At 35.0% G+C, this 15,145-nt stretch overlaps 1 protein-coding gene across 4 annotated transcripts in view; it reads left to right on the top strand.

The window, feature by feature from the left end:
• The first annotated feature begins 5,383 nt into the window (after nucleotides 1–5,383).
• The window catches only part of LOC146136272 (uncharacterized), a 45,828-nt gene continuing 36,066 nt past the window's right edge, over nucleotides 5,384–15,145 (top strand). For all 4 annotated transcript variants that reach the window (XR_014501569.1, XM_083395253.1, XM_083395254.1 and 1 more), the window contains exons 1-3: nucleotides 5,384–6,134; nucleotides 10,377–10,542; nucleotides 12,227–12,304. Coding sequence is in view for 3 of the 4 variants with exons in the window: in XM_083395253.1 (XP_083251379.1) it covers nucleotides 5,416–6,134; nucleotides 10,377–10,542; nucleotides 12,227–12,304 (963 nt within the window). In the remaining variant the exon portion in view is untranslated. The remainder of the gene's footprint in view (nucleotides 6,135–10,376; nucleotides 10,543–12,226; nucleotides 12,305–15,145) is intronic.

The following is a 15,145-nucleotide window of genomic DNA, read 5'->3' as shown; positions in this document are numbered from 1 at the left end:
TATGAAGGCTATATAAGAAATATTTTAAATCGTTAAATCAGCAGTTGCTCATATACTGTTCATTGTGGAGTTCTGATCGCGTACACGGAGGTAAATTGATGTATCGCAAGTTAAGTACTGTTTTACCGTTGTTGCAATAAATATTCTTCATTGTGGTCAAAACCAACAGTTGTTAGTGTAACTTTTGTTTGCCTTGTTTTTGTAACTTTTGCCTGCAACTACCAAGGAAGTGTAAAATATCATCAAACTCAAACATAACAATTCTACTTCGTTTCACTTGCCGGCAAAAAAGTGTCCTCTTTTTGGGTGCTGAAAATATGGTAGCCCTAATATGGAGTATCTTTCGGCCATTTTTAAGCATTTTTTAATTTATTCTGGTCTAAAATGTTTGTTTGTCTAGTATTAATTAATTGCCACCCATTCAAATGATTTAGAATGGGAAAAATCGTTAATAAATTGCAATTTTGTTTGCTTTTCCTCCTAAGCATTTATTGTCTCTTGGGAAACAAGATGGCGTCCATGTCGCTATTACGAAAAGCGAGTTAGCTGTGCATCTTGTGATTTCTATAGTAGAGACTTTGATTTAGGCCGTTTTAACATCTTCCACTTTGCCCAGTCTTCACAGGCAAAGCGCGCGAAACTTAAACTCGTCAAAGCTAGGCTACTCTGTTGGGTCGTGATGAATGCCGAAGTGAATGAAAATAGAGTGAAATGAAAAAAAAAGAACTTTCGCATACTGTGAAATTAAAAACCCAACAAGCAGTAATACGTCAAAACAAATACTGGGTTACAATTGTTGAAAAATATAAAGTATAATAAACGTTTTGCAATCGGTGAACATGCCGAAACAAAAGAGAAAACAAAATCTCTAAAAAAATATAATGTTATTCGTTAAAGGAGGTGTGAACAGAACCGAAAGGCAATACGCATATAAAAAATGTAGGCGCTCTTTTACTTATGTACGTGAAAAGTTATGCAAAAAACAAAACAAAATAATACCGCATACCACAACGCATATTCTTTAGGTTAGCGACAGGACTCAAAACCAAAACGTGCACATTGTGCACTTGTGATATGTACGCGAACCGAAATGTGCACTTGCGATATGTGACGATTAAGTGCACATTGTGCACTATCGCTCAATGTGCAACTTACAATGTATAAGTGAACGTTATACAGAAAAATAAATAACTTCATATTAAACGATTTTTCCGATGATGTTTTTGTATGGAAAAGATCTCCAGTAATACATGTTATCTTTCGTGCCATTATTTTTATTGTGATATATTTTCTATTTGAGTTCCAATTTTATGGATTTCCGATTATATTGAGTGGAATTATTTTGCATGTTATTTTTCGATCAATTCTTTTTATAATTCTTTTTTTTTAATGAGTCCCAATTGTATGGATTTTCGATTATATGGGTTAAATTTACCAAACAAATAAGTTAACAACTGCAGGTAACTAAACCTGCAAATTTAGCCTTAAAACCCGTAAAAGTATTTTTAAACGTTCATAATTTTTAACTACTATGCTTATGTGGGCATGGTTATGACGTCATTGTGTATCGGATGGTGATACTTTTTGTTCACGATATTGGTTATCGGAAAAAATGTCACGTTTTGGGCACCCCTACGCAATTGCATGTTGATAGGTCATTTTAAACGTAAGGCAACACTTCTTGTATTTAAAGATCTATGTTTGACCATTTTTAATCTAATTCAATTGTAATATTTAATTTTAATTTTGTTAACTTAGAAAAAAATTGGTTAGAATTAGTTGAACATTGAATAGCGATATGTCTGCCTAGATTGTTTGTGTTTGTTTTTAAATGATCATTGAATCCTAAAAATAACTTTCGCAATTAGTGGTTCTATTGACCTCTCTGATTCACTGCATTTTAAAAAATACAAGCATTTTTATTATGAAATACATTTAAAATGAGTGATTGTACAACGTTAAGTCAGGCCATAATTGCGTAAATTTAAAAAACTTCAACACAAAAGTTAATTGAAGGAGTCACGGCACGCATATAGCACAAAAGCAATTATGGGAACAGAAAAATACTCACTTCAGGGCGAAATACCAATCGTAAGATAAAAAGTTGGAAATGGTTGAATAGAAAAATTTAAAACGGAAAACTGCAGCAGCAATATTTGCGAAATACTTTGCGCAAGATTATAAACGAAATACTATCGATAGGTATAGGTAATATGAAAATGCGACAGAAACAAATTAAATATAACCTCAAATGAAAAAGGAAAATGAAATTATAGCAAAAATAAATAAAAAATGAATAAAAAAGGAAAGGCTATTGAAATAAAACAATTAAACATAGGGAAGTTAAAGACGAACGGGAAGTTAAAGACGAACGTAGAAAAATGCTACAGAGACATAGAAATATATAATGTTAGATTACAGAGAAAAAAATAATTACTGAAAATAAAAAGTAAAGGCATAGGCCTACATTTATGCAACATCCAAAAAGGTAAAGAATGCCGAACTGTTACCGAATCTGAACCGTTTTTTGTAAAATTTTAAGGACCAGAACCGGAACTGAACCGAATAACTTGAAAGAACATAAACCTTAACCGAACCCCAACCTGTAAACAAAAGCGGTTCACTCCAGCATGACGTCACAACTTGTATTTTACAGAGTTAAGTTAACGCCATGTTCGAAATTTTATGACAAAAATATGAATATTGATTAAATAAAACGTTGATTTTTCATATTTTCTGTTATCAATGAGTTGCTGTTTTTTTAATACGTCACATAACTTAGCTTAAATGGCTTTACAATTCAAAAATTATTCTTGCCTCTAACCAACGAGATTGTAAACCGTGGTGAAAATGCATCCGATTCTCTCGGTATCCACCCGACGAATGACGATGCAACACAGCGCCATCCAAAACGCAATCGCACAAAAAGTTGTCACGCAGCGCTAGAAAAACTGAGACTTCGAAATTCACACAAAGTCCAATCCCTGAGGGAAAACCAAGTCAGTGGGTAGCTGACCCGAATAGCGATTCCTGCGGACAAACGCATTAGTCCGGTACAAAGGGTGTACAATAATTAAATTAGTGACAATCTGTATATCTGGTAAGTAAGAAAAGTACAAATCCTACATCTGCCTGTCTGTCTGTTTTTAAGTTCGATAATAATAATCGGCTGCCGGACAAATAGCGCCTTACCATCACACGCGGTGGAAAAAGTGATCACGAAAAAAAAAAATGAGTGTGCTTTTTAGCCACCTTTGCCGCACCGGCACATTAATAGCACATCAAATTCAAGTAAGGTGTACATTAGATGGAGATTTAGTGTACATTTGGTGCAAATATCGCAAGTGCACATTGTGCGCACAATGTGCACGTTTTAATTCGTGCACATATGACAAGTGCACACAATGTGCACATATAGCAAGTGCACATTGTGCGCACAATATGCACATTTTGGTTTTGAGCCCGTCTCAACCCTGAACCAAACGCTAACCCAAACAATATGCGTTGTGGTATGCGGCATGTGAAGAAAGTTTTTTTTTTATTAATTTTCACGTACATAAGCAAAAGAGCTCCAAAATGTATACAACAGCCTAATTCTCCAGTTCCTTAAGGTAAACCAATGCAAAATAACTGGTATTTAACTGATGTTGCGTATAACGGACGAATATAGGTGGTTCAATAAATATATATGCTAGTTCTTTTGTAGTCATGTGCGGCCATTTACTTTGACCTTGATACACTTTGCTTATATTGACATTTTTTCTGGCGATCGTTCAAGGTGTCACTATAAGCGAATTCTACTGTAGTTCAAACTCTTTTAGGTAAAATTAACTTATCTTTTGGTTGACACAAATACAAACAGGTATAAACATTAATAATAACTACATTATATCCAGGTTGGAAACTTTGGATTTTGCGCGGGGAGACGATTTTGCAGCTTGAAATTGTCCGGCTGTAATAACATTTTCGTCCAAATTTGCGTGGATGTAATAACGTTATTTGTAAAATTTGCACAGTTGAAAATGGAGTACTATGCTAAAAACCGGTAGCGTGATGTAAGTTTAAGCGATTTTTAGCGGCTGATCGCATTTTACGTTGATTTTACATCAAATGCGCGGCTATGACCGCGGCTGAGCGAGAAACTTACTTTCCAACCTGGCATTATATTACAACTGGAACAAAAACGAAAGGTTTTGCAACCGATTCATGAATATTTTTCATAGTATTGGAAAAAAAGCTGCTAAACATTTCAAGCTAATATGTCTAACCTAAAACCCACAAAAACTGAAAATATACCATTGTTTTTATCAAAATCATGTTTAGTCAAAAAAGTAAGCATGCGCTAGCTTGAAAAAAATCAGATTTACAGCAAGTATGGTCAGTGAGGATGCAACATAAAGAAGCAGGATTTCACTTCATTAGTCAAGATCGGTCTGCCTTAAAGCGTTTTTGACTAACTGGTGGGAACACATGTTTTTTCTTTTCAATTCATGGTTTAAGGTGTATGTAGTAAACGCAGCTATGTTTGAATTGTGCACAGCTAAAAAAAATTGAGAGCCCCTGCTTTAGGCATTGATTGACATCGTAGGCCATAGGGAAAAGGGAAACACACAAAAAAATAAGACCAACAAGGCAACAAATCGAAACAGAATAATGTATAGAATCATGGTATTAAGACCAATGACATAATAAAGCCAAATACACATTAATATCCATGACAGAATGAGATCTAAATCATCTGAAAAACTCCTAAACCTGTTGGGATTCATCCTAAATGGCCCAATGCTTGAAACTGGAGGTAGAGGGTATGGAACGGTGGGAGCCTGGCATCAGCCATTTGGACACCCCAGTTTGATCTGCGCTGTTAGGTTGTTGCTATTTTGGCCACTTTTTTTGCTCCTGTTTGGGGTTATTGGGGGTGATGGTTGGGGTTACAAATTAGCTTAGGGTTAAACTCAATAGGGGAGTTAGTGATGTACTTACTGAAGGGGTTTGGAGTTAGGTAAAATGTTGTGTAGGCCTCATTTGACCATTTAGGTCATATTCTTACGTTTTAGGACTTTTTTGATTTATACATTATTACGAATATTAGGTAGAAGTCCTTCGTGTTTTGTCCTGACAATGATGTTGTTTTGATTTTGGTCTTATGGCAGGAGGAAAAGGTTTTTGTCATAAAAACAAATGGTTCACTGAAGCAAGTGTCAGATTAACCCTATTGTTATAGGCTTCAAGTTTATTTTGCCTCCTACTGTTAAATTTTTATATTGTTTGTTTTCTAGACAAAACTGTTTATCCTGACACCCCAGACAATTTCCATTGTGACCCCCCAGGTTGGCAAACATTGTTCTAACAGTTCTGTGTTAATTTTTCCCTAGATTTAAAAGTGGTTAGCAACTTAGCAGTAATAGAAGAAAAATGGATGATTCCCTGGAGGCTTTTCAACTTCCAAGTTTAACAATGAGGAAACATTTCTCTGTAGTTAGAAAAAAACAAGACAGTGTGTTATCTAATACTATCAACGTTGAAAGTAATAATAAAGCACAAGGAAAACAACAACAGCAAGATAACACAGCTAAAAAAATCAAGTTACAAGATATATCTTCGTTGGAAAGCAATGCAACTCTCTCTGAAATTGCTGAAATTAAAGATGAGATATCTAATGATATTTGTTTACATACCTCTTCACAACAAGTTAAGGCTGGGAAAAATAAAAAAATACTTTTGTCAAATCCTGCATGTCAAAATAGCACTGAGCGGATTGAAAGCTGTTTGAAACATATATCACAGAGTGGACTTTGCAATTTATGTAAAATGGTTATTCCAAAGAACATGTGTGAAATGCATCATTTGCAATGTTTTCAAAAGAAATATTCTTCTTATAACATCAAAATCGACCTCCAAACAAAATTCACATGTACTCTTTGTAAACAAGAAATTGATATTAGTTTGTATGAAAGTCATTTTACCAAATGCAAACAAAGTCTTAAAGATTCTGAAACAGTTACCTCCTCTTACTTTCAGCCCCCAGTTGTAAACATGCAAACTTCATTACCAAAAAAGAAAATTCTTTGTCCAACATGCAGTCTTGACCTGACAGGCCAGAACATTACTACAAAACAATCACATGTTAATCGGTAAGTAATTTAGTATTCTAAATATTTCAAATTGATAATGTTTTTCATATATCATTTGAGATTTTAGTTGGTCTATGAACATGAAACAACAAGCATTGATATTAGTAAGGTCTTTTGTAGCCTTTGGAAGTTATTTTCAGTTATTTTTTCCGTACTACTTTGTCCAATTTGACGTCACTATTCATGTGACCAAGCGCCGAGCCGTGTGTTTCAGCGTTCACAAGTATTCTATTTATTACGACGTCTTACAGACTAGGGACTTGAATCTCCGCTTTACCTTATTGTGTGTATTGCTGATATTTTGTTAATAAATACCCAACGAGCAATATCAACTGAATAAAGTGACTTTGTCTAGACCAGCGGTTCCTAAACTTTTCTAAAAATTTTGCCTGGTGGACCCGTCGCAATTATTTTGATATTTCGTGGCCTTATAAAAGTCCAACCCTGGTTAGTTTTGCCAGTACTATAGTTTCCCTAACTTGTTTCTGCAAGCAAAAACAGATATGGGCCGAACATTTCCAGCCGTAACTTATGTCTGAGATGCAAAAGGGGTAGTTGCCAGGGTTTGATTTTGTTATACGTTAGTTTGGCAAAGGCTACGCAAAATTAATTTTAGATTTGTTTTGCAATCAAAATATTTTCTTCATTTATTTATTTTTATTTTTGCCACTGCATAACAAAAGTCCCATTCTTAGAGACAAACTGGCACTTGACGCCTAAATGCTTTACCTTCAAGAAATTTTTCGGGCTTTTTTGATTTATTGTCTACTCTGGCGACATAGTTCGCGATCGTTATATAAATGAAGCTTCTAGCAATGCTTCCCTGCTTTCTACGATGGGTGAAACTTTATTACATGCTGGCCTTGCCCCTTCATGTATTACCGCGATATTAAATTCAAATACAGCAAGGTATTTGGGGAATGATCGAAAAATATATTTGATAAATATAATTGACGTATATAATGCATACGCCCATGTTAGTAAATCTGGGCCAGGTGACATGTTTAAAATGTAAATATGATTAATCTTTTAAAATAATTTAATGCCTGTTGTTGATATTTTGGTTGTGGGTGCAACAGGTGCTAACAGAGAGGTGTTTTTTTACCACGAGAAGCCCCTTTCTAAAAAGAAGGGCGCATGCGCCTAGTTTTACTTAGACTTGCCACTTCGCACAAAAACGCTGCATGCACGGGACGATAAAACGCAGCAGTACGCCAGCAGCCGCTTTTGAAGTTTTTCTGCCGCTAGATAGTAGTAGATAGATGTAAAGAACTAAAACGATGACATCAAACTTTTGGTTTTTTGTCCCCCAATTAGAGGCACCTAGGGTGCGAACTCCTAAACCTCAAATACACACCTACATACCTTTCTATGCCATGTCTGAAAATTTGGAAGTTCTACCATATCTACTTTTTCTATAAAGCTTCAGACAAAATCGGTCTGAAACATATCAAGCTTAATCGTGAAGATTACAACTCCTAGGTTATGCCAAATTTTACTAAAGTAGCATAGCTAACAGCTGACTTGAATCAAGATAAAACATGCATAAGTTTAAGAAAACTTTACATTATTAAATTGACTGTGATAGAGTGGCCAAAGTGTAGCACATATTTGTCTTCAGGGTGACAAACATGGATCTTATATATGTATTTCCTGAAATTGGAACCACTATAATTTCTTCGTTTTACCCAATGGTTGCATCTAATTATCCAAAGATAACACTGGTCAACAGCAAATTTTAAACTGAGATGTTATTGCTGTATTATTAATATATAGGGCTATAGGCACATTGCACACTGTGACATAATCCAACTTTGATGTGATTTATGCACCATTCTCTATGGTTTTTCTGACAAAAAACAGTATAGAAAAGATCTTTATCAACATTGTTTACAGGAGTTAATTTTCAGATGTAAAAGCAGCTTCTGAGCTGCGTATAAATGTTTTTTAAACAAGAACTGTGTAGCACTCAGCAGAAAAAAATCAAAATGAAAAAATGACCGACAATGACACATTTTAGTCAGTAACAGCGTTACTTTTCGTTTTCACATTTCTGTGACCAAAGAGAAGCTAAACCCACTTCTTACGCATCACTGCGCTTTGTGTAAATACTGTTTGCTTTTTTCTCGCCTGTTGTATCCCCCACCAAATTAATTTATTTTTTTTGTTCGTGCTAATCTATAAACTTTTGCTATATGGCTATTCTATTGCATGCATTGTCAATGCAACTTACAGTTTACCTAAGACTGGATTGTACTTAAACTGTGTTAGTTCAGTTGAAAACTGCAGTTTTCAAGCGAACTCATGTTAACTTACAGCTTAAAACAGTCCAATTGTGTTTCAAGCGCTAAAAAATAGCATTTATTGGGTTAAATTGCTACAAATTTGTAAAAAAATTATGAGATTAAATACTACTGAAAATAACCACAAGGTTTCCTTGTGAAATGGATCATCAAAAAAGAAAACATTTAAAAAGAGTTATTTAAGAATTCCATTGACAGAGGAACATGCCTCTCCCCCTGTGAAATACTAAATAGAGATTTTTTTCCTGGGTGCTATTATGCCATGATTATCACAACATCTGCACCACAGCTGTGTGCCAAGTCAACTAAAATCCAAACTGTGGTTGAGAAACAACAATTTTGTTAATTGTACACAAATTATGTGATATTAAAATATGGTTATAGAGAGAATTTTTGAGGAAACTAGCGTTTTATGTAAATTAAGACCCAAAACGCACACAACAGTCAAACAACTTAGACCACTTTTTTAAGAAACTGCTTTAGTTAAAGAGGCCGCTGTTACACTAAGAAAGATATTAGTGCAGAAAGCGAACAGCCAGGAACACCAACTGCGCCCACCTTAGTAGATAAGGGCAATTTTTGGCATGAGGTTGACATTGGCAATTTTGTCAGCTGTAAGATTGACAACACTTTTAAATTTCAATTTTTGACAAAAAAATATATCCTGTGTCTATACGGTCAACCCAGGTGCAAACAAGAGACAGAAGAAAACGTTTCGCGTTTCATTTTGGTTTCACATTAACTAAATATGCTTGACCCATTTACATTAAGAAACATGCTGCTCTGGACTGTAAGTTAAAGCCTAACAAAAATGTACAAAACCTGATATTGGTCATTACAAAACACCTGCATAAATTACTTGTTTTTGCATGTTTGTCATACCAAAGCTGGTTGATTTTTAAAGCCCTGTTTGCCTATAATACTACTATCTAGTTTAAAAGGGTTTTGCTATTGGTATCAAAGAAATTGGACAAATTGGGTTAATCTGTGATGGTATTGCAGACACCTAATTATAAGATTAAGGCTGCAAGCTACAACAGATAGATTTGGTTTAGGTTGTAGTTAAGGATGTTTAAATATTGAATCCTTGAATTCGAATCCAAATGAGATTCATACCCAATTCTAGCGTTGTATTTTTTTTCTACTAGTACAAATGCAAGTGGCAAGTTTAGATAACGGCCAAAATGCACAAACAGGGTTACCTGGTCAACTTTAGGCCAATATTCAGCGAGGTTATGCACAGCGTCATTGTCAAGTAGTGATTATGGCAATAGTAACGTTGTATTCTTCGCATACATTATTTGACTGCATGAAAGATGACATACTAGTCCAAAAAAGTAGAACTGACACACAACAATGAAATGCTAAAGAGTTCATTGAGTAGTGTTGCATTTTACTCATTATATGAGCAAAATATTAAGTTTGGACAACCTGTCCATGTATCACAGATTACACAACTGCTTCAAATGACAGTTGTTAAGAATGTTAAACATTTTGGAAAATTGTGTATATTAAGATGAATCCTTCCTCCAAACAAAATGAAGCGTAAATAATTAAAGATACTAGGATTCAATATTCTGAATTTGTTATTCTTCATTTGAAACCTAAAATTCTAGAAATTCCTGGGATTCTACTTTGAACATCCCTAGTTGTAGTGTAATGGTTAGTATTTTAAAGCTTTTAATCTTGATTCCTCTTTTACATTCAAATTTTTAATTTTTTCCAAAAGAAGACTAAAATAAAATATAAAAAATAATTTTATTCTCTTTTCTAGATGTCAAACAACATTTTGTTATCTTTTATCTATTAATTAACTGGCTGATCAAATGCAATTGGCCTATATTGGTTAATGCCTGTACCCTATATTGATTAATGCCTGATGCTTGTTTTTGAATGTGGGTATTACAAAAAAATAATAATTTCCATTTTTTTCATACAGGTGTTTAGACTCCAAGTCCTCTGGTAACTCAAAGAAAACACCCTTTAAGAAAAGTGTATTCAAATGTCAGCAATGTGACAAGACTTTAAAAACCAAAGCAAATTTGTGCCGGCACATACAGTCTTGTTCAGAATGCAATGATCCAAATTCCAGTAATGCAACAAAGGTGTTCATCAGTTTTAGTTTTGTTTGTAAGAGAGGCATCATAAACTTATTTTTTTATAAGTATACATGTTTCTAATAGTTTTATTAATTTGAGTATCATATCAGACTTCTATCTAAACCTCAAGAATTGAAAATCAGAAAATTACAATTTGCTTTAAAAGTTTTGGAGTCTACGGATAGTTAGATGTGTAGATACATTTTTTTGCAGTTGCATTAGCAAGCGGGTGGGTGCAAAATCCCCATCCGGAGTTAAAACACACTAAAAAGCTTAAAATTAAAATACATTCCTCAGTGCTAATTCAACAAACCCTCACCCAAATGGCGAGTGCCCTTAAACCAGTGGTTTCCAACCAGAAGTCCATGAGAAGGTTTCAGGGGGGCTACAAGTGCAGTAAAAACTGACAGAATTTTCTAAGGTTGGCAAGCCCGTCAATTGACCGGTCAAATATGGTCAAATACTCTCAAATCACAAAACAACCATAAAAAAATTTACAACATTTGATGAGTATTTGACTGGTTAAATAAAGTGTGGTCAATTGACCGTATTTGACTGGTCAAATGCCCAACCCTAGAATTTTCAAGTGTAAATGCCCAACCCTAGAATTTTCAAGTGTTTGCAATACCTTGTAGACACTAGATTGAAATTGATAAGTCATATGTATTAAATATTTGGTTATAAATGGTGATTTTTTTAGTTTATGTTAATCGTGTGTAATGTTTACCAAAACTCAGAGATTACATGTTGAACCATAGCATTTATAATGTGACAATTGATCCGGTTATTACCGTAAGTAAAGCAGTAGCAAACCATACATTAATAACTGTTTAGCCTTTAGCAAACAAACCAGTTGTAATTGTTAGCTGGAAGAAGTGTTGCCATCCCTGTGTTATTGTGTCATTCAGAAGTACAGTGGCTTTATTTAGGCTAAGTTTAAAAAGATTATATAGATACTCAAAAAGCTGAATTTTTCCAAAGAAAAAAGAACCCTTATAGTCATAATTATTAATGTATGTCAGCTTTCATATACTTAGCCAAAACAAAGCTCTTCAAGCAAATTTTATATGGTCATAATAAAAATGGTAAACTAGCCATTAAGGGATCAGGTTGTTATAAATTACGGATGTAGTTTTTGTTGCCAAAACTGCTCATCGGTGACTGATCGTTTTAATTCTTTTTCATTTTTAATATTAGTGTATGATTTGCTTGCTGCAGCAAAATAAATAACTGCTGATGAAACACGAACGCTGCCCTTTTAGGGCGTTTAATGTATTAAGGCAATTCCATGACTTGAAACTGTCACAGAAAAAAAGAAGCTTTAATACTTTGTGCAGGATATTTGTAATGAATATAAATCTAATAATTAGTTCCAAGGAACAATAAAGTGTTCAAATTATTGTTAATTTAGTCAACTTGTTTATTTGGCATGCAAATTTTCAATAAAAAACATTGGTTGGTATTGATCATGTTTTATTTTTTATAACAATAGTCAGTTGTTCTGCAAATAATTTGCTATTTTGTCATGTATGTTGTAATGAATTCCACAAAAACAGAGTTTAATTAATAACAAAAAGAAATTCTAGCAATACAAGTTTTGGATTCGTTATTCTATATTCAAAACTTTTTTATTCTACTTTAAACATTTACCACTTTTAGAGAGTAGTTAAATTATGTAATCAATTTTTAGTGTCGAGTTAAATCCTTGAAAGCTCGAAGAAAATGTCGTAATAAACCTGCAAGAAGTCAAGAAGAAGAACTGATTAAGGTATATATATAATGTATCTTTGTTGATTATATGTTTCCATTCTCCAAATGTTTTTTGTAATAAGGGCATTTTATAAAATATTTCACAAATCTGTTAACTAAATTGTGACCAAACAATTTTTTTGACAAACATGTTTGTAAAGGTGTGTAATAACATGTGTTAAAATGTTGAATTTCAAGTCTTGTGGGAAACCCAGAAAAAAAACTGTTAAATTTCGAGAATTAAAAAAAATCAAAAATTAAAAAAAATAAAATAATAATAATCGCCCTTAAGTAACTTTGGAGGGGTTAAATAATTGTTTATTATGATTCTCAATTAATTGTTAACATTTATATTATACTACAGCAACCCACCCGTCATTTGGCGTGCCCAAGAAATCGAGTGCCAGGGTTTGCCGACTCCTAAAATATATAATAAATAATCTGGCAAAATGGATGAAGCTAGTACTTCGCCTGTGCTCAATTGCTTCATCTGTGCTCTCTCGGATATATCAGCTGAAAGGCTCATATAAGCAACTCCCAAGGTATACTCAACTTTATCGAAACAAGCAGAAACTGTCAGAAATGCCAATGTTGCAGATCGTATGAAGTAGGATCAAAAAGAAGAAAAGCTGAGGTACCACCAGAAGTGTAAAAATGATCTGTACAACAACTTTGTTTCAACCACCAAGAAGTCAGCTCAAACATCAAAGTCAGATAAAGAGTTATCAAAGTTTAAGAGAGGACGCATAACTTGTCAGTCCAGTTCGTCAACTGGCTGCAGTTCTACAAAAACACAGGCAGCTAACCTATATAATGATGTGTGCATTCTTTTCAACAAACCAGCGCAGCTCTACAAAAATAATCCAGAACTAGCTAGAAAGAAATACAGAGTGCCAGCTAATTTGACTACAGATAGACTGACGGAAAGTTTGCTAAAGACAGCATGGACTCGCGGGGATGCCTGGAGGGGACCAACGTCTTGGAAGCAGAAGAAACACTGTACCATGTTTACGAGATGTGACAGTTTGTCTAAAACTGATGAGAAAGAAAAAAAGGAAGAGAGGACAGAGAAGTATTAATGAGGAGCAAGAGGCAGTTTTTATTGAATTCTTCGAATGGTTTGACTCAGCAATAGAGCATGGGTAATAATGGACATGGGCCAAGACAATCAAAAGCTGCAGGAGTTTAATCAGTCACCAGATAAGAGCGTTTCTTATTTCAAGCATTGGCTAAAGATAAAACTTTAAAAGTAATATAGAAAATAAGGGCAGATGCCTCAAAGATAGCACCGACAAGATTATGCGACAGCATCATGCTAATCTTGACCATGGAGATAAGAAGACTTGAAGGAGTGGGTTGATTATGAGAATCATTAAAGTCTTTTGCCTCTGTCAATTAACCTTTCTTCTTCAATGGGATTGTCTGAGTCTGATACAAGTTCACGAAGTGTTTGTTGGCTGGTATTGAGCAAGCCACAATCGTTCTATTTTATTGACTAGACACCAACTGATTTTATTCATATACAGCTCTTGCATATATAGTAGTTAGGAATTTGCATGAAATAAAAGCAACACGAAAATTTCTATACACTTCTGGCACTCTTGATACCATTGTGCAGGAAACGGATAAAGAGAGCAATGATAAGGTTGCGATTGATGTTGTGCTTGAAGATCAATCAGTGATGACAGCCGAAGTGCCAGTCAGTGAAAGCGGATTGTCAAGTAATGATCCGGTGGCCTATATGGATGTTGGAGAAACAAGCAATGCAGTCTCTCAGTTTATTAGAGATAATATAGATTTAAACACTGTTTCTATTTATGGAATCACTCCCTTCCCCTGTCACCACTCCGGCACCACCTTTGCCAGGTTCACACACAACAGCAGCAAAGATTATTCCATTTATGAAACAGGAAACAAATAGGAACGAATGCGTTCACGTTTTCCCCAATCGCTGAGCTTTCATCCTCCCTGGCTTATAATCAACCACTCGTCACTCCAGGTGACACACTCTTGGCAGCAGGGTCGGTTATCAAAGCCAACGATCCTGAGTTTCCACAGTTCAACTAGAATGGCTGGGGAAGAGAATCCATGCCAATGATGCAACAGTGCACACAGATCGAGTTACTCTCAGTTATTGAAAGAGGCTCTAATGACCTCAACACCATCTTTACCACTCTAAAAGAGTGCATACAGCTCGCAGGGGTTTCTATAGTGACCTTTGATCTTACGATTTGGCTGAAGGCTGTGAATTTAATAAAGCAGGCAAATCTACCCGTCATTCCAAGTTGGGGTCGTTTTTACCTGCTAAAATGTTATCTTGGATCAATTGGTAACATAATAGAAGATTCTGGGCTACTAGATGTGATCCAGTTGATCTATCCTGGAAGCCAGACAGCAAGCCACATCATGGAAGGAGGATGTTTGGACAAGGCAATTCGTGCTCACCTCCTCATCGATGCAGCCATCTATCAACACATCATGAAACTTGCCTTCAGTAAGGATGAACATGGTGACATGAAGTCCTTCATGGAGAAGGCGGCTGGTGGAAAAATGGGAGCCAGACACTCAGACCCAGTAGTACAAGTGTTTGAGCATGGCTGTATTTGCCAACTCATGAAGGAACTAGAAACTGCTTACAAATACACGGCCACATCTGCGTACCAAGAATTCCTGCTGTAATCTCCACATTCGACCAGATATGTCAAACTTGACCCCAAGAGAAAATTTCTAGACAACACTCATAACAAGACTGAGCTCATCCACCTTCACTCTTCAATCTTTCGAAAACATCACAACACTGTGGAGCAGTGTGACAATGCTGACACTTCAATTGTGAGAGAAGTACTTACTGCTGCTTCAG

Source organism: Ascidiella aspersa, chromosome 8 (assembly GCF_963924565.1).
Source record: "Ascidiella aspersa chromosome 8, kaAscAspe10.2, whole genome shotgun sequence".
NCBI classification, from domain to species: domain Eukaryota; kingdom Metazoa; phylum Chordata; class Ascidiacea; order Phlebobranchia; family Ascidiidae; genus Ascidiella; species Ascidiella aspersa.
Note: the sequence above shows the minus strand (reverse complement) of the source record. Positions and strands in the feature narration are given on the sequence as shown.